Source organism: Mastigoproctus giganteus, chromosome 2 (assembly GCF_048544385.1).
Source record: "Mastigoproctus giganteus isolate SK-2022 chromosome 2, ASM4854438v1, whole genome shotgun sequence".
NCBI lineage: Eukaryota > Metazoa > Arthropoda > Arachnida > Uropygi > Thelyphonidae > Mastigoproctus > Mastigoproctus giganteus.
The window spans coordinates 225,355,899-225,383,686 of record NC_143576.1 but is presented as its reverse complement, the minus strand read 5'-3'; the positions used below and the strand labels follow the sequence as shown (position 1 = coordinate 225,383,686).

General features: G+C 39.0%; 2 protein-coding genes across 4 annotated transcripts in view; one reads left to right on the top strand and one right to left on the bottom strand.

Annotated features, from left to right (window-relative positions):
• LOC150090182 (ATP-binding cassette sub-family F member 2) overlaps positions 1 to 27,788 on the bottom strand; it is a 142,322-nt gene that overhangs the window by 99,577 nt on the left and 14,957 nt on the right. For all 3 annotated transcript variants that reach the window (XM_090389768.1, XM_090389770.1, XM_090389769.1), the window contains exon 2: positions 9,389 to 9,587. In XM_090389768.1, coding sequence (XP_090245894.1) covers positions 9,389 to 9,572 — 184 coding nt within the window. In that variant the 5' untranslated portion in view covers positions 9,573 to 9,587. The remainder of the gene's footprint in view (positions 1 to 9,388; positions 9,588 to 27,788) is intronic.
• Positions 23,315 to 23,839, top strand: LOC150090183 (uncharacterized). The gene has a single exon (XM_090390191.1). The coding sequence runs from the start codon at positions 23,315 to 23,317 to the stop codon at positions 23,837 to 23,839; it is 525 nt and encodes a 174-aa protein (XP_090246317.1).

The window sequence follows — 27,788 nt, the reverse complement described above, 5'->3', positions numbered from 1 at the left end:
GCATCCTTGGACTCAGGGGAGGTCCCCCACAAACTGGAGATGTGCAAATGTATCCCCAATTCACGAAGGGGGATCGAAGGGTGACACGAGCAATTACAGACCAGTTAGTTTAACTTCTGTTCCGGGTAAAATAATGGAGTCACTGGTTAAAGATGCATTGCAGGATCATCTAGACAAAACTGCAGCAATAATTCAGACACAGCATGGGTTTGTTAAGGGAAAGTCTTGTCTGACAAATTTGATAGGATATTATGATGTAGTTACAAAGGAATGTATTATGATGTGGTTACTGGGGATGTGCAGGATAGTTATCAACTAACAATAAAATATTTTTCTTCTTTTTGAATAGCTCCTTATTCCAATCATTTACATATTGCCGAAACATATCTGAAGTCATCCAAACTTTCTTGTTTGTAGTGTAACCCACAAGAAGTTTCCTTACGTTTTTGAAACACCGAGGTTTTAATGATTTTCTGATAACAAACAGTTTTTTTTTTTTTTTTTTTTTTTATCAGTTCCTGTCAATATTTGCACATGTGAGCACCGTCAAGCGAGCCTTTGATTTTTTCCACCAACACGTTTTTCCCCTTTGAATTTAAATGTATTGTCAGGTGTCAAATTATAAAAAAGTCCTGTTTCGTCGCTGTTGTAGATGTCTTCATCATCGAAATCTTTCCTGATTTCTGCCCAAACGCAGTCAATCCATTCATTTGCCATCATTGGATCTGCAGATTGAGATCCTCCACTAATTTTTGCATAAACGATGTTATGCTGGTTTTTTTAAATCGATCCAGCCAACTGTTGTTACACACAAAATCGTCACATCCAAATTGTTTAGCAAATTTTTCCACTTGAATCTTCAAGATCGGACAGTCTGTTGAAAATCCAGCATTTATTTGTGTATTGAACCATTGAAGCAGTGTTTCATCAACGTTTGTAACCTCGCATTTTCTAATTTTTTTTTATGTTCTTTTCCAGTGCCGATATGTAAACATCTTTATTCTTCCACAATGTTGACAAACTTGAAGAGGACAAATAAAACTTTTTACACACTTCAACATTTTTTGCACCAGGTTCTAACACACCAAGTCCCGTTTCCAAAATTCTTAGAAACCCGAAATAAATTTATGATTTAGTGAATACAAGACAATCTATAAATAGGGTAATGCAACAAGCGGAACACTGATGCACTAGTGTATAGTCCCCGTCCCCGGAAATATCAAGGTCTAATGCAGGTGGTCATAAAGCTAAGTCACCCTTTTCATTTTCGTCTATTCCAAGAATTGGGTTTTTTGACTACTCGAGCAATTAAAAATGTTTGCATAGTTACCAAAATTTGTTCGGTATATCCGAGTAGTACGCTCATTATAACAGTGAGCGATTGCATCGGAATACGCATAAATTAAAATCATTATGGCTCTTTGCTCGTTACAGCCGTGATCTTGTTATTTCCTTGCTCATTATAGTAGTAGTAATGGCATGTGATGCAAGAAAGCAAGTGTATGAGCTTATGCAGCATCAGCCAAAAAAAAAAAAAAAAATCACACCATTCCCTCCAAATGCCTGTCCAGTTCCTCCTTAAATTTATTTAACCTATCAACTTCCACAACGACAGATGGAAGTTTGATCCAGCAATTAACCACCCGCTGGCTAAAGGCAAATTTCCACACATCTATTCTACATCTGTCTTTTCTTAATTTGAATTTATGCTCCCTTAGGTTCGTAATCTGAACAAGTGGAAGGATCCCATCAGAATTCAGCGAGCTCAACCCATTCAAGACCTTATACACCTCGATCACATCACCATGCAGGTGCATAGTCCCCAGCCACTGCAATTTGCAGAACTTAAGCCTCTGTTGGTAAAAGGATCCCTTCATTCCCCTCAACAATCTTGTTGCCCTTCTCTGTACACGCTCAAGCAAATCTACATCCTTCCTAAAATGAGGCCTCCAGACCTGTTACGCAGTACTCAAGGCATGGCCTGACCATTGCCTTATACAGAGGGACAATCACCTTTTCCCTGCTAGCAAAATTCCTATATATCATTGACAAAACCCCATGACCTGCCCTGGCAACCTGTCTGCATTGCTCGGAAAACTTCATATCTGACTGCACAATTACTCCCAGGTCTTTTTCATTTTCTACCATCTTAAGTGTAGTACCATACAGCTGGTACATTTCTCTGGGGTTACTTCTACCCATATGCAGTATTTTGCATTTGTCAAGGTTAAACTTCAGTTGCCATTTCTTAGCCCATCTGTCCAAATTTTTTATATCCTGTTGCAGTAGCACACTACCATTACTGTCATTAACAACCCTACCAACCTTTGTATCATCTGCAAACTTTGACGCTAAGTCTGATATACCTTCATCAATATCACTGATAAATATACAAAACAACAGTGGACCCAACACCGAACCCTGTGGGACTCCACTAATAACATTAGTCCACAAAGAGCAGCACCCACTGATTACCACCCTCTGTCTTCTCGCACTCAACCATCCTTTTATCCATTGTAGCAACTTACACTTAATACCATTCTGCTCCAATTTGTACAATAGTCTTCCATTTGCAACAGTGTCAAAAGCTTTCCTGAAATCCAAATATATGATATCAAAATTATTTTTTGCATTCAGTTCCTTTGTAACTACATCATAATATCCTATCAAATTTGTCAGACAAGACTTTCCCTTAACAAACCCATGTTGTGTCTGAATTATTGCTGCAGTCTTGTCTAGATGATCCTGCAATGCATCTTTAACCAGTGACTCCATTATTTTACCCGGAACAGAAGTTAAACTAACTGGTCTGTAATTACTCATGTCACCCTTCGATCCCCCTTTGTGAATTGGGGATACATCTGCACATCTCCAGTCTGTGGGGACCTCCCCTGAGTCCAAGAATGCTCTCATAAAGTCTCTCAAAGTACATTCTAGGCTTATTAGCCAGATGACTATGTTTTAGAGTAAAATCTCTCTTTAATTTACTAGTTACCATTGCTTCTTTGAACAATATGTCACCATAAATAACACATTTTAGGCTAGGACTATCTTTATCTCCACACCAAGTAAATCCATGTTCCAAATAACAGTAAAATAATGACGATTTTTCTTTCTCACCTTCAACAGCAGACTTGCTCGAAGAGGGAACAGTTATAATTATTCCTTCTTTACTCAAACCTCCACCTTTGTATTTTTTTCATCTTTACCATAATCATCTTGATGTGTCTTCTTCTTTGCCTTCGCTACAATCATCTTTGTGTCTTTTCTTCAAAACAAACTTGTCCATCTTACTATCAAGGGTATTTTACTAACTGAAATTTTTTATGTTGCCGACAGGTTATTACAGTACATAGGCAAATATATCAGCTAATTATTCAATAATCTCTTTAGTCATATTATTGTAATGAAAATTAATACCAGTTGTTTTTTTTAAGATTAGTTTTTCTTCTTTAACCTTTTGCACAGTGCTACTTCTGCCATGTGCTTACCCTACCACTCTAAATTAACTTCTGTGTGCGATGCAGTGCTATGTTTTGTTGCTGCAAAGTAAATTTAAAATGTTTTTATTTCCAGAAAAATAGAATATATACAAATAAAGATTTCTTCCAAGTAGCCAAATATATCTTCGATTTATGTAAGCAATTTATTGTCAAGCTTAATTCAATACATAAGTCCCGGGGCACATGTTGTGTCATGTCAATTCCAACTCAACAAAGGAGCACAAAAAGTTAACCATAATGTAATATTGTATGTAATGAGACTGTTATCTTTTATAATGTGAGCGTTTTGAATTTTTTTTTAGTTTGGAATTGTAACTAGAATGATCAGTTGACATATGTAATTACTATCATTGTGATTTATGGAACACAATAATAAGGATGTATCTTTTTATAATGAAATAAATACATAAATTTTTTTAAAAAAATAAGTTTAAGTAACTTAAACCCAAATTATGTGGCACCCTGGAAAGTTTTTGCAGCACCCTAGGGTGCCATGACACCCCGATTGAAAACCACTGGATTATAGTTTCATGTTGTTTGTTTTTCTTCTCCCACTAGTTCAATAAACATCTACAGTTTACTCTAGTTGTTTTTGAAAGATACATTTCAATTTTCATATTGTAAAAACAAGAAAAAAAATACCCTAATATTCTCTCAAAATGGACACTACTCTGTGGGAAGCAGCATATGTAATTTCAAATTTAGCAACAATTTGAAATAAACCTGAAAATAGAAGCAACTAATAATATCAAATAAATATAGTGTCCCAAAAAGACCTAGACAACTTCATAAATTCATTATAAAAAGAAAAACAAGCTTATTAAAAAAACAACTACTTATAGCCCTCAATAGGGCTATAAGTACTGTGTACAGATCTGGAGGCCTCATTTCGGGAGGGATGTGGAGTTGCTGGAGTGAGTACAAAGAAGGACAACAGGATTGGTGAGGGGACAATGGGGTGCTCTTACCAAGAAAGGCTTAAGTTCTGCAAACTGCAGTGCCTGGAGAGTAGGCACCTGCAATGTGATGTGATTGAGGTGTGTAGGACCTTGAATGGGTTGAGCAAGCTGAATGCTGATGGGATTCTTCGTCTTGCCCAGACTAAGAACCTGAGCGGGCACAGTTTCAAATTGAGGAAGGATAGTTGTAGAGTGGATGTGCAGAAATTTTCCTTTGGCCAGCGGGTAGTTGATTGGTGGAACAGGCTTCCATCTTTTGTTGTGGAAGTTAATAGCCTAAATAAATTTAAGGCCTAGCTAGACAGGCATTTGGAAAGAATGGAGGGATGAAATGGGAGGGGATTTTTTTTTTTTTTTGGCTGATGCTGCACAAGCTTGCTTTCTTGCATCGTATGCCTCTACTAATGCTAAATGCTAATAGAAACAACTCAAAAAATTGTTTTTTTCACCATATTAATAAATTTCCACATGACAATCCTTTTAGCACAAAATTTCTAGTCGATCTCCATCCAAGTAGGTGCCAGCACACCGGGATCAACAGGCACTACAGTGGCTTAAATTCTTGTTTGTGGTTCCACAACGTTATGTACCTTTGTTCTGTACACTGTATTTTTCACACAGCTCCCCAGAAAAAAAGTCTAGTGGGGAAATATCTGGTGAAGGTGCTGGCCATGGTATGGGACCATCCAGCCAGTCCAATGGCCTGGAAAAATGCCTATCAAGCAAACTGTGTGCTCTCAAAGCCCAATGTGGAAGTATGGCATCTTGCTGGAAAGAGACATTAGGTCAATGCTCTTCCAGATGTGGGAAGGCGTAAATCTCAAGCCTATTCAGTGTTCACATGCACTTTCAGGTTCAGGTTTTCCAAGGCCCAAATTTGAACATTTGCCTATTCACCATTCCCAAAATGTGGAATATGAACTCATCGGAAAACAAAATCTGCTTAAGAAAATTGTCTGTATCCATACAGTAAAGTACATGCAATGCAAATTCAAAGCAATTCAGTTTATTTTTGGGTTTCAAGGCCTGCATGAACTGCACTTTTTTTTTTTTTCTTTTATGTAAACCCCAAACACGAGCGGTATTAGAACCTATAGTACTTAGTACCGTGCTTGGGTTGGAGGTTAAGAAGACGAAAGAAGATATTTGTTGACACTGGACTTGAACTTCTGTAGACTGTAATTTTCAGGAAATATGTATGAAGGAAGGTTGTTCCAGAAAACAGCAGTTGAATGAATAAACGAGGAAGATGAAAAGTTGGTTCTGTGAGTTTGAAGTTGGACAGTAAACGGATGTTGGCTGCTGGCAGCACGTGTTCGGACTGTTTTGAAAGAGAGAGCGGGAATTAGAGAAGCCAATTCAGAAGAACAGTTCCATGGAAGTATCTGTAGAAGAGGCATGCAGCAGAAACAGTATGTCTATGAGAAAGCGAGTGGAGAGACTCTGTTAGAGATTAATCATTAATTAACCTAACTGCCCTCTTCTGAATGGAATCAAGAAGCCTGAGAGAGGTTTCGGGGGCACCACCCCAGATGTGGGAACAATATTAAATGGCAGGGCAGATTTGCGATTTATACAGAGTGAGCAGCTGTTTGGAAGAAAAGTAACGCCGAGAGCAAAAGAGAAAACCAAGTTTTTCAGATGCAGAGGAAGCAATATTAGTAATGTGCTTGTGCCAAGAGAGAGATTAGAAGTCAGGGTAATCCCCAAAAGAGATATATCATTTTGCCAGAAATCGGAGTGTCACTAAAGATAAGCATAGGAGCAGAAGAATCCTTTTTGCGAGATATAAGACAAGACTGAGTTTTAGAAGGTTTGAAATCAACTAAGTTGTCTTTGCCCCACTGGAGAATTACCTGAAGATCGGCATTTAAGGAATTGGTAGCAGATTTTCGAGATGTTGAAGCTGACTGAGCAGGACAAGGTTTATCAAAATGGAAAGTGGATTGCAATGTGCTATCATCAGCAAAACTATGGATAGGATTTCCAGTCAATGGAAGGTCATTAATATACATGAGGAAGAGAGTGGGGAGAAAAACTGAACCTTGGGGACACCGGCATTAGTGGAGAAGTTAGAAGACAGAGAGCCATCTACCATAACCCTCAGTGAGCGATCAGAGAGAAAACTGGATAACCAATTACTAAAAACAGTTGGCAAACCATAAGATGGAAGCTTGTTTAGAAGACCTTTATGCCAAACACGATCGAAAGCCTTTGAGATGTCAAGAGCAAATTCTTGTGTTTCACCGAACCTTTCCATTGAATTAGTCCATAAATGGGTAACATAAGCCAGAATATCACCAGTGGATCGACACTGACAGAATCCATACTGGCGATCGTTGATCAGATGGAAGGTTTCTAGGTAGTTTAAGAGTTGGCGGTTAATTGATTTCTCCATATCTTTAGAAAGAGTAGAAGTAATTGCAATGGGACGATAATTGGATGGCAGGGATCTGTCACCCTTTTTAGGAACTGGCTAGATATGAGCAAATTTCCAAGCAGAAGGAAAAACACCTTTGGATTAAGAAAGTGAAAAAAGGCGGCAAAGAATAGGAGTAAGTTCAGGAGCACAGGTTTTGAGAACAAGTGGAGAAATACCATCGGGACCTGGAGCTTTCTTAGCATCAAGATTCTTCAAAATCCTTCTGACATCCTTTTGACGGAAGACCACAGGAGGCATTGAATGGAGCGTGTTGGGAATGGTGGGAGGTGTTTTACCAAGATCATTAATACATGAGTTGGAAGAAAAATGGGATGCTAGCAGGTCAGCTTTATCCTTGGCTGAAGTGACAACAGAACCATCTTGTTTGGACAGAGGTGGGAACAGAGATTGGCAAAAGTTGCGGCCAATAGCTTTGGCAAGAGACCAGAATGCTCGGCTACCATTAGGGCAAGAAGCAAGTTTTCTACTCTTAGCCTGTTAAAACTCTAGTTTGGACTGATTAATAACGGCTTTACAATTGTTGCGAGCTTTGGTGTAGACAGCAAATGAAACTGAAGAATTAGAAACAAGCCAATTATATGCAACATTCTTCTCTTGAACAGCCTTAGCACATTTATTAGAAAACCAAGCTTTAGATAAAGGACGAGATTTTAAAGTGGAGTGTGGGATAAAGGATTCCATTCCTGCAACAATAATTTCACTGACATGATCTGAGCAAACGTTGATTTTTTCTTCTTTCAATATGAAACTTCTTTTAGGCATTCGTTTCCAAAAAAGTCCTGCTTCAACTATGTTAAAAACTTGTTGAGAAGTATAACACATAATACTCCTCTTCAATAATTTTAACAAGTTCATTTTTGAAAGTTTTGGCTCCTTGATCTGCACTGGCGTCTTCTCCCTGGATTTTAAATCTATTCAACCAGCCCTTACTAGTTTTAAATGGTTCTACATTTTTTTTTTTTTTTTTTAAGTGAGTTTTCTTCAGATCATCATATAGGCTAATCTCTCTCTCTCTCTCTTTTTATACATAATATTTAACTTAACTGAATTGTGCATTGGATATTATCTTCAATAAAATTAGTTAATGTCTCTCCATTTCAATCCTAATAGCCGGCCTAGCCCTAGTTGCATGCAGTGGAACAGCTGTCTTTCCCGCAGCTAAAATTAATTCTTTATTTTTTATATATATATTTTTTTCTTCCAGTTAAACTTGTCATTCCTAAATGATGGCACACATCTGCTTGTCGTTGACCGGAATTGATGCGCTTCAAAACGTCTAATTTAATTTTCAAATTCAGTCTTTTTCTTACATTTATAGTCTTTATACTGCATCCAAACGTTGTCGCTTTTTAATTCTCATCCGCCATTATTAACTCTTTGAAAATGTAACTTTTTTTTTTTTTTTTTTTTGATTTGGTAGTTGTTGGCGCATCGGCTTCTGTGGCCATATTGCACCTCCCAAGGTTTTTGCAGTACTTTGATCCAAGCCCGAGGCGGGAATCGAACCCGCGACCTTTGGGTTGCCGGGCAGGTACTTTACCCACTCGGCTAGCCCGGTCGGCGAAAATGTAACTGCATTGGTTGCATTAATTATGATACAATGTTCGAGTAAACTGTCCGTTACGCACGATGTCTAAAGCTGTACTGAGTGATGAATAGACTTCGGATAAATGCATATAACGCAAATATTACAAGCAATATACTTGATCATTTTTTAAAATATTGATCTCGGAACTACATAACAAGTCACTGTACTGCAATTAAATTAGCGTGCGAGAAAATTTCACTGATTGTGAAAAAATTTCTCAAGTCGGCTTGGGAAACATTTTAATGCTGTTTTGCTATTCATTTTCAAGCTATCAACTCCATCAAATGAAACGATTTTGCTAAATAAGCCAAAAATGCAATCTGTAAAAGAGCGTTATAGTGATTTGCAACAGCGTTATAGTCAGATATGGGTTATAATATAAGAACAGCGTTATAGTGAATAAGCGTAAAGAGAACAGCGTTATAATGAGGTCCTGCTGAAACATTTTTTCGGAACATTTAATATGTGGTACTTCAGTCAAAATGGAAAACAATTCGAAAATGCAAATATCAAATGGACATTTACCAATATGAACTGTTAAATACCAGGATTTACTGCATCAGTGGTAAAAGTCTGAAATAAAGTGAAATTTGTTCATATTTTGGATTTAATATAATAACATCAGTCAGATAATAGAAAATATCCAGATTTTTTAGCAGTTTCTTTGGCGAAAATCTGAATTTCACACTTGAACACACACGTTTCTTTTACAGAAAGGTGTGTGTGTGTGTGAGAGAGAGAGAGAGAGAGAGAGAGAGAAAGAAGATAATCTGAGAATCTAAAGCTTGGATTTTATTTTAATTATTTAATAATTCTTGTTTGTATATAAGCTTATACAATGTCTAATAATTTACATAACCTATATTACAAAAGATTTAACAGCAATAATAACTACCTGCTGCAGATGATTTATTACAGTCAGATGATACTTCCTCATCTTCTGGGGGGGTTGAAGTTCCATTAATAACAATACTGTTATCAGTTTCATCTTCTGTTTTCTGCTGAGGCTTTTTCTGACCCCTTAACTTAGCAGCTTCCTTTTTCTTAGCATCACGGCGTTTTTTTGCATCAGAAGGCATTGCAAGCTGAATTTACTTTAAAAATAAATTATTTTAATATATATGTAATAATCATCACCACAAAATATTTGAGAGAATTATAAATATTATTATCACTGTTGAACAAAAGCCGAGAATTAGGGTTGAATTTGAAAGTGTCTGCAATTCTGCCCAGACACGATAGGAGGGAGTATATGATGAGAGCCTTGTCGATCAATTCGGCCCTGGAAAGATTGTGCAAGGCTCACGGGGTAGAATTTTTTTCAGCCTGGACTGTACTTGTTAACAGGAGAGATTGCTTCTACAGGGATGGGATACACTTAAATAGAAAGGGTGCAAGAATATTTGCTGATGCTATCGAGGCAGTGTTAGGTGGGTCGGAAAACTGCTAGCTTGGGGGGAGACAAAGACCAATAGATTGACAGTAGCCACTGGCAGAGGTGAAAGAGATTCTTGCACTGCTTCTATTAGAATGAGTAGAAGCCTGAAAAACAAGATGCATGGTATTTCAGAGACTGCTGGGAGCCATTGCGGTACAAGTAAACACATGGGTTATGTTAGGGTAGCTAAGAATAGAAACAGGTGCAGGTATACTTGCGTGTACACCAATGCTAGGAGTTTAGTAAATAAATTTGATGAATTTGAGGTATTGCTCAAAACATCAAAGGCAGATATTGTTGGGATATCAGAGACGTGGTGTCACACAGATATAAGGGATGCAGAAATGCAATTTGGGGAGTACAACGTCTACAGAAAGGATAGACAGGATAGGAAGGGGGGGAGGGGTTATGCTATTAGTTAAGAAACACATAAAAACCAAGGAAGTGAAGCCAGTCGACATCGCTGGACAGTGCAGTGTTGAGTCAGTTTGGTGTGACATAAGCATTAGGAGATCAAAATTGAGAGTAGGAGGGTGCTATAGGCCTAATGACTCTGATGATTATAATAAGGAACTGTACAGGGAAATAGAGTGGGCCAGTAAATCAGAGAGTCTTATAATGGGGGATTTTAATTTCCCAGATATTGACTGGAATTTGGGGGCTGGTTACTCACACACTAGCAGGGCTTTTGTGGATTTATTGGATGATTGTTTTCTACATCAGCATGTTCGGGAGGCAACTAGAGGGAGTAATACTCTTGATTTGATTATCAGCAGTGATTCTTCATGCATTAAGAATCTGCAGATAAATGAACCACTAGGTGGCAGTGATCACAGTGTGCTGAAGTGGGATTTACTGGTAAAGGGAAGGGTTATTGCTTCCGTAAAGGCGACTACGATGGACTGAGACAGTATTTAAATTCTATACAGCGGGACCAACTGATGATGTTACCAACAGCAAATTCAAAATGGGAAGCATTCAAAGAACTTATCTTGGAAGCTACTAGGCTTTACATACCAACTAAGAAATATTGTTCAAGGTTTAGGCCAAAATGGATGTCAGATGAACTAATGAGGCATATGGCAGAGAAGAAAAAAAAGGCATGGGATACTTACAAATTAACACATGACACAGAAGCCTATGATAGATACAAGTTGATATGCAACCAAGTTACAAAGGAGGTTAGGCAGGCGAAGGCAGATTACGAGAAATCCTTGGCAAGGGATGCAAAGAAAAACAGCAAAGAGTTCTTTACTTATGTAAACTCTAGAAGGAAGGGGATGAATCAGATTGGTCCACCTGATATTGATGGGTCAACTGGTGATGATCCTGCTCAGGTAGCTAACAAACTAAATGAATATTTTGCATCGACATTCACACATGAGGAGTTATTCAGCAAGGGGAATGCCAGAGGTGTATTCAACTCTAGCAGTAAGCTACAGAATCTTGAAATAACTGGGAGTAAAGTGGAGGAGAAACTGTTGAAGATAAACACAAGAAAGGCATCCGGGGTGGATGGGATCTATCCAGTTATATTAAAGGAGGCAGCAAAGGAAGTAAGCAAAACCTTAGCCATAATTATGAGAGCTTCCTTGGACTCAAGGGGAGGTACCCATAGACTGGAAATGTGCAAATGTGACCCCAATTCACAAAGGAGGATCAAAGGCTGACACAAGTAATTATAGACCTGTGAGCTTAACTTCTGTTCCAGGAAAATTAATGGAGGCACTGTTAAAGAAGCACTGCAGGATCATTTAGACAAGACTTCAGTTATAGCTCAGACACAGCATGGTTTTGTTAAGGGGAAGTCTTGCCTGACCAACTTGATTGGATACTATGATGCAGTCACAAAAGAACTGGATGCAGGGAATAACTTTGATATTATATACTTGGATCTTAGAAAGGCTTTTGATACTGTTGCACATGGAAGACTGCTACACAAATTGGAGCAGTGTGACATTGGAGGCAAATTGCTGCTATGGATAAAGGGGTGGTTGAGGGGGAGAAGACAGAGAGTGGTAATCAATGGACACTGCTCATCGTGGACTAATGTTATTAGTGGAGTCCCTCAGGGCTCAGTGTTGGGTCCATCATTGTTTTCTGTATTTATAAATGATATTGATGATGGTATATCAAGCTTAATGTCCACGTTTGCAGATGATACAAAGGTTGGCAGGGTTGTCAAGGACACTACTGACACTATGCTGCTGCAACAGGATCTGGAAAGGTTGAGCAGATGGGCTGAGAGGTGGCAAATGAAGTTTAACATTGACAAATGTAAAGTACTACACATGGGAAAAAGCAACCCCAGAGCAACGTATCAACTCTGTGGTACTACACTGACAGTGGTAGAGAATGAAAGGGACTTGGGGGTGATTGTGCAGGCAGATATGAAGTTCTCTGAGCAGTGCAGACGGGCTGCAAGAGTAGCTCATGGAGTATTGTCAATGATATACAGGAATTTTTCCAGCAGGGATAAGGAGGTGATTATTCCATTGTATAAGGCAATGGTCAGGCCACACCTAGAGTACTGTATACAGGTCTGGAGGCCTCATTTCAAGAAGGATGTAGAGCTGCTGGAACGAGTACAGAGAAGGGCAACAAGATTAGTGAATGGAACAAAGGGGTGCTCTTACGAAGAAAGGCTTAAGTTTTGCAAATTACAGTGTCTGGAGACTAGGCACCAGCGAGGTGATCTGATAGAGGTGTATAAAGCCTTGAATGGTTTAAGCATGCTCAATGCGGATGGGATTCTTCCTCTAGCTCAGAAAAATCACCTGAGAGGGCATAAATTCAAATTGAGGAAAGACAGATGTAGGATAGACGTGCGGAAATTTGCCTTTAGCCAGCGGGTGGTTGGTTGGTGGAACAGACTGCCATCCCTTGTGGTGGAGGTTGATAGCCTAAATAAGTTTAAGGCTCAGCTGGACAGGTATTTTGAACGAACAGAGGGGTGAAGTGGAAGTGGGTTTTTTTTTTTTTTTGGCTGATGCTGCATAAGCTTGCTTTCTTGCATCAAATGCCTCTACTAATGCTAATGCTAATTAAAATTCATGATAATTTAACAACTAAAATTTAAGATATTTGAGAATATGTTTAATATTTTATCAAGTGTGACTGCTAATGAATATAAATAAAAATGTAACAGTCCAAAATTATCCAAGTATTTCACTACTGAGGCATTAAGTTCAAAGAAATCTGCACAAACTTCTGTTTTGTGTCAATGTACAATCAAAAATTCACAACACAGGCCTTTGTAAGTCATGAAATATATCTGGAGTTGGCCACAAAACCATGTCCAAGCCGTTCTATAAATGATCAAAAGTAAATCAAATGCACTATACTGCAACAGAACATAATTTAAAGAACTTGAATTAAAAATCTACACGAGTAAAACCTAATATTTCAGAACTTGGTTCCCTCATCAGCATCAACAACATTAAACTAAAAAATTTTAACAGATCAGAAAACAGCAGATAAAGGAACCACTAGGTGGCCACAATTACAGTGTACTGATATGGGATTTACTTAAAGATGTAACTACCATTAGGAGTAAAGGGAAGGGTTTTGCTTTTGTAAAGGTGACTACAGTGGTCTCAGGCAGTTTTTAAATTCTATATAGTGGGACCAACTGATGATGTTAAAAGAGCAAATTATAAATGGAAAGCATTCAAGGAATTAATCTTGGAAGCTACTAGCCTTCTCATACCAACTAAGAAATATGGTTCAAGGTAAAGGCCTAAATGGATGTCAGATGAACTAACGAGACTCAAGGCAGAGAAGGAAAATGTGTGGTATGCATATGAATTATCATGTGACACAGAAGCTTATGGTAGATATAAGCTAGTCTGAAATCAAGTCACAAAGGAGGTCAGGCAAGCAAAGGGAGATTATGAGAAATCTTTGGAAAATGATGCAAAGAAAAACGGCAAAGACTTTTTTACTTGTGTAAACTCAAGAAGAATAAATCAGATTGGCCCACTCGATTTCAATGGTTTGACTGTTGATGATCCTGCTCAGGTAGCTACATTCACAAATGAGTAATTCTGTGGGAAAGTGGAGACCAAAAGTTTATCACACACTAATAGGGAGCTAAATTATTTTGTAATAACTGAGAGGAAAGGGAAGGAGAAATTGTTGAAGTTAAATATATGAAAGGCAACTGGAGTGGATGGGATCTATCCAGTTATATTAAGGAAGGAAAGGAAGTAAGCAAACCTTTAGCCATAATTATGAGTGCATTCTTGGATTCAGGGAAGATACCCACAGACAGGAGATGTACAAATGTATTCCCAAAGGGTGAAAGGGTGACAAGTAATGACAGACCTGTTAGTTTAACTTCTTTCCTGGGAAAAATAATGGAGTCATTAGTTAAAGAAGCAATGCAGGATCATCTAGACAAGACTGAAGTTATAGATCAGATGCGGCATGGGTTTGTTAAAGGGAAATTTTGCCTGACCAATTTGATTGGATACTACTATGTGGTCACAAAGGAATTGGATGCAAAAAATAATTTTGATATCATATACTTGGATTTCAGGAAAGCCTTTGATACTGTTGTACATAAAAGACTGCAGTACAAATTGGAGCAGTATGACATTAACGGCAAGTTAGTGCTAGGGATAATGGGATGGTTTCAGTGGAAGAAGACAGAGCAGTTATCAATGGGCACTGCTCTCCGTGGACAAATGCTATTAGTGAAGTTCCCCAAGTTCAGTGCTGGGCTCACTGTTATTTTCTATATTTATCAATGGCATTAGTATTAGTAGAGGCATATGATGCAAGAAAGCGAGCTTATGCAGTATTAGACTAAAAAAAAAAAAAAAAAAAACGCTCCCATTTCACCCCTCCATTCGTTCCAAGTACATGTCCAGCTCAGCCTTAAATTTATTTAGGCTATCAACTTCCACAACAAAGGATGTAAGTCTGTTCCACCAACCAACCACCCGCTGGCTAAGGGCAAACTTCCGCACATCTATCCTACATCTGTTTTTTCTCAATTTGATTTATGCCCTCTAAAATAATTAATCTGGGCAAGAGGATGAATTCTATAAGCATTGAGCATGCTCAAACCATTCAAGGCTTTATACACCTCAATCAGATCACCTCACAGGTACCTAGTCTCCAGACACTGTAATTTTCAAAATTTAAGCCTTTCTTCGTAAGAGCAACCCTTTGTTCCATTCACTAATCTTGTTGCCCTTCTCTGTACTCGTTCCAGCAGCTCTACATCCTTCTTGAAATGAGGCCTCCAGACCTGTATACAGTACTCAAGGTGTGACCTGACCATTGCCTTATATAAGGGGATAATCACCTCCTTATCCCTGCTAGAAAAATTCCTGTATATAATTGACAAGACACTATGAGCTACTCTTGCAGACCGTCTGCACTGCTCAGAAAACTTCACATCTGCCTGCACAATTACCACCCAGGTCCGTTTCGGTCTCTACCACTGTCAGTGTAGTACCAATGAGTTGATACGTCACTCAGAGGTTGCTGCTTCCCATATGTAGCACTTTACATTTGTCAATGTTAAACTTCATTTGCCACCTCTCAGCTCATCTACTCAACTTTTCTAGACACTATTGTAGCAGCGTACTGTCATTAGTGTCCTTAACAACCCTGCCAACCTTCGTATCGTCTGCAAGCTTGGATTAAGCTTGATATACCATCATCAATATCATTTATAAATACAGAAAACAACAATGGACCCAATACTGAACCCTGAGGGACTCCACTAATAACATTAGTCCACGATGAGCAGTGTCCATTGATTACCACTCTCTGTCTTCTCCCACTTAACCATACCTTTATCCATAGCAGCAATTTGCCTCCAATGCCACACTGCTCCAATCTGTGGAGCAGTCTTCCATGTGCAACAGTATCAAAAGCCTTTCTAAAATCCAAATATATGATACCAAAGTTATTCCCTGCATCCAGTTCCTTTGTGACCACATCATAGTATCCAATCAAATTGGTCAGGCAAGACTTTCCCTTAACAAAACCATGCTGTGTCCGAGCTATAACTGAAGTCTTGTCTAGATGATCCTGCAGTGCTTCTTTAACCAGTGCCTCCATTAATTTTCCTGGAACAGAAGTTAAACTAACAGGTCTATAATTACTTGTGTTGCCCTTTGATAATCGTTTGTGAATTGGGGTCACATTTTCACATCTCCATCCCATGGGTACCTCCCCAGAGTCCAAAGAAGCTCTCATAATTATGGCTAAGGGTTTGCTTACTTCCTTTGCTGTCTCCTTTAATATAATTGGATAGATCCCTTCCACCCCGTTTGCCTTTTTTATGTTTATCTTCAACAATTTCTCCTCCACTTTCCTCTCAGTTATTACAAAATCACCCAGCTCACTGTCAGAGTTTAACTCACCTCTGGCATTCCCCTCCCTGAATAACTCCTCATGGGCGAATGTAGATGCAAAATACTCATTTAGTTTGTTAGCCACCTGAGCAGGATCATCAACAGTTGAACCATCAATATCCAGTGTGGACCAATCTGATTCATCCCTTTCCTTCTAGAGTTTACACAGGTAAAGAACTCTTTGTTGTTTTTCTTTGCATCCTTTGCCAAGGATTTCTCATAATCTGCCTTTGCCTGCCTAATCTCCTTTGTGACTGGGTTACAGACTAGCTTATACCTATCATAGGCTTCCGTGTCACCCATTAATTTATATTTATCCCATGCATTTTTCTTCTCTGCCACATGTTTCATTAGTTCATCTGACATCCATTTAGGCCTAAACCTTGAACAACATTTCTTAGTTGGTATGTAAAGCCTAGTAGCTTCCAAGATAAATTCTTTAAATGCTTCCCATTTTGAATTTGCTGTTGGTAACATTATCAGCTGGTCCCACCGTATAGAATTTAAATACGAAATTTAATTTCGTATTTAAATACTTTACGAAAGGAAAAACCCTTCCCTTTACCCCCTGATGGTAGTTACCTTTTTGAGTAAATCCCACTTCAGCACACTGATCACTGCCACCTAGTAGTTCCTTTATCTGCAGATTCTTAATGCATGAAGGATCACTACTAATAATCAGATCAAGAGTATTACTCCTTCTAGTTGCCTCCCGAACATGCTGATGTAGAAAACAATCATCCAATAAATTCACAAAAGCCTTGCTAGTGTGTGAGTGACCAACCCACAAATTCCAGTCAATATGTGAAAAATTAAAATCCCCCATTATAAGACTCTGATTTACTGGCCCACTCTATTTCCCTGTACAGTTTCTTCTTATACTCATCAGAGTCATTAGGCCTATAGCACACTCCTGCTCTCAATTTTGATCTCCCAATGCTTATGTCACACCAAACTGACTTGACACTGCACTGTCCAGCGATGTTGACTGGCTTCACCTCCTTGGTTTTATGTGTTTCTTAACTAATAGCATAACCCCTCCTCCATTCCTATCCTGTCTATCCTTTGTGACTTGGTTACAGACCAGCTTTTATCTATCATAGGCTTCCATGTCACCCATTAATTTATATGAATTCCATGCATTTTTCTTCTCTGCCATGTCTCATTAGTTCATCTGACATCCATTTAGGCCTAAACTTTGAACAATATTTCTTAGTTGGTATGTAAAGTCTAGTAGCTTCCAAGATTCCAAATTCCAGTTCTGCATTCCTTATATCTGTGTGACACCACATCTCTGATATCCCAACAATATCTGCCTTTGATGTTCTGAGCAATACCTCAAATTCATCAAATTTATTTACCAAACTCCTAGCATTGGTGTACATGCAAGTATGCATGCACCTGTTCCTATTCTTAGCTACCCTAACACAACCTATGTGTTTACTTGTACCGCAATGACTTCCAGCAGGCTCTGAAATATCCTTCATCTTGTTTTCCAGGCTGTGCTCATTTCAATAGAAGCAGTGCAAGAATCACCTTAACCTCTGCCAGTGGCTACTGTTAATCTATTAGTCCTTGTATCCCCCCAAGCTAGCAGTTTTCCAACCCACCTAACACTGCCATATTGATAAAGGTATATCACGCTTAATGTCCGAGTTTGCAGATAATACATACAAAGTGCATGTATACTTGCATGTACACCAATGCTAGGAGTTTGGTAAATAAATTTGATGAATTTGAGGTATTGCTCTGAACATCAAAGGTAGATATTGTTGGGATATTAGAGACGTGGTGTCACACAGATATAAGGAATACAGAACTGGAATTTGGGGAGTACAATGTGTACAGGAAGAATAGACAAGAAAGGAAGGGTTATACTATTAGTTAAGAAACACAAAATCCGAGGAAGTGAACCCAGTCAACATTGCTGGACAGTGCAGTGTCGAGTCAGTTTGGTGTGACATAAGCATTGGGAGATCAAAATTGAGAGTAGGAGTGTGTTATAGGCCTAATGACTCTGATGAGTATAATAAGGAACTGTACAGGGAAATAGAGTGGGCCAGTAAATCAGAGAGTCTTATAATGGGGGATTTTAATTTCCCAGATATTGACTGGAATTTGTGGGTTGGTCACTCACACACTAGCAAGGCTTTTGTGGATTTATTGGATGACTGTTTTCTACATCAGCATGTTCGAGAAGCAACTAAAGGGAGTAATACTCTTGAACTGATTATCAGTAGTGATTCTTCATGCATTAAGAATCTGCAGATAAAGGAACCACTAGGTTGCAGTGATCGCAGTGTGCTGAAGTGGGATTTACTCAAAGACGTAACTACCATCAGAGGTAAATGGAAGGGTTTTTACTTTCGTAAAGGTGACTACGGTGGTCTGAGACTATTCAAATTCTATACGGTGGGACCAACTGATGATGTTATCAACAGCAAATTCAAAATGGGAAGCATTCGAAAATTATCTTGGAAGCTACTAGGCTTTACATACCAACTAAGAAATATTGTTCAAGGTTTAGGCCTAAATGGATGTCACATGAACTGAGACATGTGACAGAGAAGAAAAATGCATGGGATACATATAAATGATTGGGTGACATGGAAGCCTATAATAGATATAAGCTGGTCTGTAACCAAGTCACAAAGGAGATTAGGCAGGCTAAGGCAGATTATGAGAAATCCTTGGCAAAGGATGCAAAGAAAAACAACAAAGAGTTCTTTACCTATGTAAACTCTAGAAGGAAAGGGATGAATCAGATTGGTCCACTGGATATTGATGGTTCACCTGTTGATGATCCTGCTCAGGTAGCTAACAAACTAAATGAGTATTTTGCATCTACATTCACCCATGAGAAGTTATTCAGGGAGGGGAATGCCAGAGGTGAGTTAAACTCTGACAGTGAGCTGAATGATTTTGTAATAACTGAGAGGAAAGTGGAGGAGAAATTGTTGGAGATAAACATAAGAAAGGTACCCGGGGTGGACGGGATCTATCCGGTTATATTAAAGGAGGCAGCAAAGGAAGTAAGCAAACCTTAGCCATAATTATGAGAGCTTCTTTGGACTCTGGGGAGGTACCCATGGACTGGAGATGTGCAAATGTGACCCCAATTCACAAACGAGGATCAAAGGGCAACACAAGTAATTATAGACCTGTTAGTTTAACTTCTGTTCCAGGAAAATCAATGGAGGCACTGGTTAAAGAAGCACTGCAGGATCAACTAGACAAGACTTCAGTTATAGCTCAGACACAACATGGTTTTTTTAAGGGAAAGTCTTGCCTGACCAATTTGATTGGATACTATGATGTGGTCACAAAGGAACTGGATGCAGGGAATAACTTTGATATCATATATTTGGATCTTAGAAAGGCTTTTGATACTGTTGCACGTGGAAAACTGCTGCACAAATTGGAGCAGTGTGGCATTGGAGGAAAATTGCTGCTGTGGATAAAGGGATGATTGAGGTGGAGAAGACAGAGAGTGGTAATCAATGGACACTGCTCATCGTGGACTAATGTTATTAGTGGAGTCCCTCAGGGTTCAGTGTTGGGTCCATTATTGTTTTCTGTATTTATAAATGATATTGATGATGGTATATCAAGCTTAATGTCCAAGTTTGCAGATGATACGAAGGTTGGCAGGGTTGTTATGGACACTAATGACAGTACGCTGCTGCAACAGGATCTAGAAAAGTTGAGCAGATGGGCTGAGAGGTGGCAAATGAAGTTTAACATTGACAAATGCAAAGTACTGCATATGGGAAGCAGCATCCCCAAGTGACGTATAACTCTGTGGCACTACACTGACAGTGGTAGAGAATGAAAAGGACCTGGGGGTAATTGTGCAGGCAGATATGAAGTTTTCTGAGCAGTGCAGACGGGCTGCAAGACTAGCTCATTGTGTCTTGTCAATGATATACAGGAATTTTTTTAGCAGGGATAAGGAGGTGATTATCCCCTTATATAAGGTAATGATCAGGCCACACCTTGTGTACTGTATACAGGTCTGGAGGCCTCATTTTAAGAAGGACGTAGAGCTGTTGGAACGAGTACTGAGAAGGGCAACAAAATTAGTGAATGGAACAAAGGGTTGCTCTTACGAAGAAAGGCTTAAATTTTGCAAATTACAGTGTCTGGAGACTAGGCAACTGCGAGATGATCTGATTGAGGTGTATAACACCTTGAATGGTTTGAGCATGCTCAATGCAGATGGAATTGTTCCTCTTGCTCAGAATAATCATTTGAGAGGGCATAAATTCAAATTGAGGAAAGACAGATGTAGGTTAGATGTGCAGAAGTTTGCCTTTAACCAGCGGGTGGTTGGTTGGTGGAACAGACTTCCATCCTTTGTTGTGGAAGTTGATAGCCTAAATAAATTTAAGGCTGAGCTGGACAGGTACTTGGAACGAAGGGAGTGGTGAAATGGGAGCATGTTTTTTTTTTGTTTTTTTTTTTTGGCTGATGCTGCATAAGCTTGCTTTCTTGCATCATCTGCCTCTACTAATGCTAATGCTAAATTTGGCAGGGTTTTTAATGACAGCAATGATGTATGCTGCTGCAACAGGATATAGGAAAATTGGGCAGATGGGCTGAAGGGTAGCAACTGAAGTTTAACATTGACAAATGCAAAGTAATGCATGTGGGTAGTAGTAACCCCAGAGTAATATACCAACTGTGCAGTACTACATTCAAGGTAGTGGAGAATGAGAAAGACCTGGGAGTAATTTTGCAGTCAGATATGAAGTTTTCAGAGCCGTGCAGACAGGCTTCTAGATGAACTCATGGGGTCTTGTCAATTATATACAAGAACTTTTCTAGCAGAGACAAGGAGGTGATTATCCCTTTATATAAGGCAATGGTCAGGCCACACCTTGAGCACTGCATAGTGGGTCTGGAGGCCTAATTTTAGGTAGGATGTAAAGCTGCTGGAATGAGTACAGAGAAGGGCAACGAGATTAGTGAATGGAATAAAGGGTTGCGCTTACCAAGAAAGGCTTAAGTTCTGCAAATTGCAGCATCTGGAAAATTCACCTGCGAGGTGATCTGATTAAGGTGTACCAAATCCTTGCAATGCCATAAACATCTCAATCACAGTACCGCAGATGCCTGATTTCAAACACAGTAACTTAGAGAACTTAAGTTTCAATTGATCAGAATTGCTCCTTTGTGTCTATAAGCAATTTTGTCACACATCTCCACACCCTTTACAACCAAGTCCACATCTTTCCTAAAATGAAGCCTCCAAGTCTGTATGATATATCCAAGATGTGGCCTAATCACTGTTTATATAATGGAATAATCAATTCTCTTTCTCTACTGGCAAAGTTCCTACATATAATTGACAGAACCACATGAGCTAGCTGTCCTGTTTACAAAGCTTCATAACAGACTATAGAGTTACTCCCAAATCCTTGTGAACTACCTTGATTTTGGTACTACCCAAGTGATATGTTACTCTAATATTGCTGCTATCCAGTGCAAGGCATTTTCTAGCTATACCTGTTATTTTTCAGTCAATCCAAATGATTTAAGTCTTGTTGAATAGCATATCCTGATTAATGACATTAAGGTAAACTTAGACACTAATCTTAAAATGCCTACATCAACATCATTAATAAATATCAGGAACAAGTAACAAGCCAACACTGCGGTTTGTAAATTTGCAGAAGGCAGTAGCAAAGAATTCTTTGCTACTGCTCTTTACAACTTTTAGCTAGGGACTTTTATAAAGTAGGGAACTGGGGTTACATTTCAACTTGGGTGTTGAAATAGAAATAGTTTGTTAAAAATACGTTCACTGTGTTAATCTTTTTTGTCTAGCGGTCATGAGGAAGCTACATTCCCATTGATAGCAACTGATTTTGTTATCCAAAAGTAGACCTAAAATTACTATTATCATTTTTTGCAAAATAACATAATGAAGGAGACAAAAAAAATCCATTATTCATTAAAAACCGAAGGCACCATTATTATGGTTGTTTTGGGTCATGCTGGAATCTCATTAGGGATGATGGGCAATCCTATTTGCAACTCCGTGTCCAACTGTGAACAACTTCATCAAAACTAAATGAGCAGCCAAGCAGTGTATAAAAGAAAAACTTGAAATTTAAAATACAACAAAAGTTACATGAATATTAAACTCCTAATAATAGGCTGCATGGATCCACTACAACAATAAAGGATGTGGTTATACTTCAATGCATTATATTTTTCTGTCTTGCTGTCATGGGTAAGCTATGCTGCTGACAATGACTTGAAGGTGCTACTTCTAGGTGATGCTCATCCACAACTAATAATTGTAAGGCCGGATTTTTTAAAAATTCCATTACACTGATCAACAAAATAAAACTTTTTTTCCATCAAAAATAAACACTTTCCTAACCCAGTTTTGCAAACTGATTTCATACACACAGTACTGCCATAAATACTGCCACAAAAGTAAGACTCCCATAAAAATAGAAAATGATATCAGAGAGCTGTGGGTTTTGCATCATGTGTAGTACTAATGTATGGTTTTCTTTAACAGGTATCATCAACTAGTAAAGGAAGCCAGTGAAAATGGAATGGGGAGATAAAGAAAACAGGACTACTGTCGTAGGTCTTCACATAAGGCAGGACATGATGCACCTACAATTTTCAAACTTCTGAAACCACTTGGAATAAGCTGAAGTTTTGTCTACAGGGCAATTGATAGATACAATGAACAACAGAAGATTGATGACAGGCCACCCAAGGACTGTGAGGGGGGCCACTGCAGCTATCAAGGCGGTTTATTTTGTTTTTTGTTTTTTTTTTTAGGAGCATTAGCAACTAAGGCCATATTGCTCCGGGAATATGCGGTGGTCATTCCCTGACCTTTCCGCATCCTCCGTATTTGGTGGTGATGAGCTCGAACCCCGGTCTAATCAAGAAGCGTGTGCTACGCACTGCTGCTCTTTCCCACCTGGCTACGGAGGCGCCACTATCAAGACGGTGGGAACAGAATTCCTAGGAATCCCCTATGAAGAAAATCATGTCCAGAGAAATGGGAATATCACCAAGATTGATGTCACGCATAATCAAAAGTGATCTAGGGATGAGTGCCTACTGCAGGAGAGCAGGACAATTTCTAACTCCAGCTCTGATGGAATGGAGGCAAAAAAGATCAGAGGCACTGCAGCATCGGTACGCGAATGGTAAGCATCGACAGATACTCTTCACAGATGAAAAGATTTTTACTATTGAGGAGATTTACAACCGTCAAAATGACAACATGTATGACCATAGCTCTGCAAAGGCATGTCAGGCCATTAAAAAGGGTCATCATCCAGCATCAGTGATGGTTTGGTGGGGAGTCTCCTATGAGGGTGTAACAAAGATGCATTTTTGTGTTCAGGAGGTGAAAACCAGTGCAAGGATGTACCTGAATGATATTCTGGAGCCACATGTGAGACCCCTCAATCAGACTCTCTTCATGGTTAGCAATGGATCTTCCAACAGGACTCAGCACCTGCCCACAAGACAAAGATCACCCAAACATGGCTAACAGAGAATGTGCCTGAGTTCTTCAAGCATGACGAATGGCCTCCTACCAGCCCAGATCTTAATCCACTTGATTACCGTTTGTGGACTATCTTGGAGAGCATTGGAGAGCCTGAAGAGACCACTGGAGCTTACTTCTATTGATGAATGGCTGGAACGTTTGAGGTCTTGTGTAAAAAACAAGGTGGGGCATTTTGAATGAGCGTTGTGTTGCTTCATTTTCTCAGTGTTCAAGAATAAACTCAGAGTTTTGAGTGACTACATGCAGTAACACATGTGACAGCATTTATGGCAGTACTGTGTACATTCTTGTTTTTTTTAGCATGTGCAGTTTCCGTAATACTGATAATATCGATAAAGTTAAGGCAATTTCATTAAAAAAAACACGAGACTTACAATTATATTTATGACTTTTACACCTTAAACCCAACACACTTTATACATACACAGTTAAAATAATACAGTAAAATGAGCTATAATTCTTCATAGCATTATAAAAAATAAAAAGATGTACAATTTAAAAATGTTGTGCAGATGATTTCTTTTGGTACAGTCTGTCTTTAATGTCACAGTACAACATCGAGCAGTGGTGTGCCAACAAATGTTTGTTCCAGAAACCTTAGTTGCAATTTTCCACTTATTTAATGTCATAGCGGAATTGTTCCCCCTGCTCATCACTCACAGTGCCAAGATTTTCAAGAAAGAAATCTAAATGCGAAAGCAAGAAATTAAATTTTGGTGAAATTAGTCATCCAGTTCTTCCATGAATTAATTTAAATTATCAACTTCCATAACGACCAATGGAGGTTTGTCCAGCAATCAACAACTCGCCAGCTAGGAGCAAATTTCCACACATCTATTCTACAACTGGCACCTCCGTAGCCAGGTGGGCTGTAGCAGCAGTCCGTAGCACACACTTCTTGATTAGACCGGGGTTCAAGTCCGTGACCACCAAATACGGAGGATGCGGTAGGTCAGGGAATGACCATCGCATATCCCCAGCGCAGATAAAGGGTGAGGGTTGGCATCCGTCAGGTAGGGCATCCGGCCGTAAAAATTTCATGCCAAAACAGTAAAAACGCTGACCTAAAAAGGCGAGGACAAAAAAAAATTCTACAACTGTCTATCTAAATTTGAATTAAGCCCCTCAGGTGCATAATCTGAGCAAGAGTGACAATCCCATCAGCATTGAGCTTGCTCAAACCATTCAATCAGATCATCTTGCAGGTGCCTAGTCTCCAGAAGCTTCAATTTACTGAACTTAAGCCTTTCTTTGTATGAGCACCCCTTTGTTCCCCTCACCAGTCTTGTTGCCCTTCTCTGTAATTGTTCCAGCAGCTCTACATCTTTCCTAAAATAAGGCATCCAGACCTGTATGCATACTCAAGGTGTGACTAGACCATTGCATTACACAAGGGGTTAATCACCTCCTTATCCCTGTTAACAAAATTCTTGTATATCATTGACAAGACCCCATGAGCTGCTATGGCAGCCTGTCTGCACTGCTCAAAAAACTTCATATCTGACTACCCAATTACCCCCCAAGTCTTTTCCACAACCCTGAGTGTAGGACTACACAGCTGGTACATTACTCGGGAGTTACTGCTACCCATATGCAGTATTTTGCATTTTTCAATATTAAACTTCAGTTGCCACCTCTCAGCTCATATGCCCAACTTTTATAGATCCTGTTACAGTAGCGTACTGACATTATAGTCATTAACAACCCTGTCAACCTTTATATCGTCGGCAAACTTGGACATTCAGCCTGATGTATCTTTATCAATATCACTGATAAATATAGAAAACAACAATGGGCCAACACCAAACCCTGAAGGACTCCGCTAATAACATTATTCCATGAAGAGCAGTGTCCACTGATTACCACTCTGTCTTCTCCCCCTCAACCATCCCTTTATCCATAGCAAAAACTTGCTTTGAATGATATACTGCTCCAATTCGTATAGCAGTCTTCCATGTGCAACAGTATCAAAAGCTTTCCTGAAATCCAAGTATATGATATCAAAGTAATTTTTTGCATCCAGATCCTCTGTGACCACATCTTAGTATCCAATCAAATTGGTTATACAAGACTTCGCCCTTAATAAACCCATGCTGTGCCTGAACTATAACTGCAGTCTTGTCTAGATGATCCTGAAATTCTTCTTTAACGAGTGACTCCATTATTTTCCCCTGAACAGAAGTTAAACTAACAGGTCTCTAATTAATCATGTCACCCTTTGTTCCCTCTTTGTGAATTGGGGATACATTTGCAGATCTCCAGTCTGCAGGGACCTCCTACAAATCCAAGGATGCTCTCATAATTATAACTAGGGATTTGCTTACTTCCTTCAATGCCTCACTTAATATAACTGTTTAGATCCCATCCACCCTCACATGCCTTTCTTATGTTTAATTTCAACAATTTCTCCTCCACTTTGCTCTCAGGTATTACAAAATCATTTATCTCTCTGTTAGTTTGATAAACTCCTGGCCTCCACTTCTCCACAGAATTCCTTTTGTGTGAACGTAGATGCAACTTTCTCATTTAGTTTGTCAGAAACCTAAGCAGGATAATCAACAGTCGAACCATCGATATCAAGTGGGCCAATCTGATTCACCTCCTGCCTTCTTGAGTTTACATAAGTCTATGCTGTTTATGCTTTTAAAGAAGTCTATGCTGTTTTTCTTTGCATCCTTTGCAGTTTGTCAGAAACCTAAGCAGATTAATCAACAGTCAAACCATCAATATCAAGTGGGCCAATCTGATTCACCTCCTTCCTTCTTGAATTTACATAAGTCTATGCTGTTTATGCTTTTAAAGAAGTCTATGCTGTTTTTCTTTGCATCCTTTTTCTGGGATTTATCGTAGTCTGCCTTCGCTTGCCTAACCTCCTTTGTGACTTGATTACAGACTAGCTTATATCCACCATAAGGTTCTGTGTCACCTGATAATTTATATGCATCCTGTGCATTTTTATTCTCTGCCACAAGTCTCATTATTTCATCTAGGCCTAAACCTTGAACAATATTTCTTAGTTGGTATGAGAAGCCTAGTAGCATCCAAGATTAATCCCTTGATTGCTTTCCATTTATAATTCGCTGTTGGTAACATCATTAGTTGGTCCATTGTATAGAATTTAAAAACTGTCAGACCTTTACAAAAGCAAAAACCCTTCCCTTTACTCCTGATGGTAGTAACTCCTCTAAGTAAATCCCACATCGGTACACTGTAATCACTGCCACCAAGTAATTCCTTTATCTGTAGATTCTTAATGCATGAATATTCACTGCTGATAAAATCAAATCAGGATTATTACTCCCTCTGGTTGCCTCTCAAACATGCTGCAGTAGAAAACATTCATCCAATAAATCCATAAAAGTCTTGCTAGTGTGCAAGTGACCAACTAGTAAGTTCTGGTCAATATGTAGGAAGTTAAAATCCCATTATAAGATTTACTGGCCCACTATTCCTCTGTACAGTTGCTCGTTGTACTCATCAGAGTCATTAGGCCTATACTGCACTCCTACCCTTATTTTTGCTTTCCCAGTACTTGTCACACCTTTGCACTGTCCACCAATGTCAACTGGATGCACTACTTTAGATTTTGTTTCTTCACTAACAGCATAACCCCTCCTATCCTGTCTATCCTTTCTGTACACATTGTATTCCCCAAATTCCAATTCTACATTCCTTATATCTCTGTGACAACACGTCTATGATATCTCAACAATATCAGCCTTTGATGTCTTGACTAGCACTTCAAATTCATCACTATACTCCTAGCATTTGTGTACATGCAAGTATACATGCACCTGTTTTTGCTCTTAGTTACCCTAACACAGCCCATGTACAGTCTGTCCCCGACATACGTAAGAGATACATTCCAGGACTTATGTAAGTTGATTTTTACGTAACTCGGGAATGACTAATAAAATATTGCTACTATATC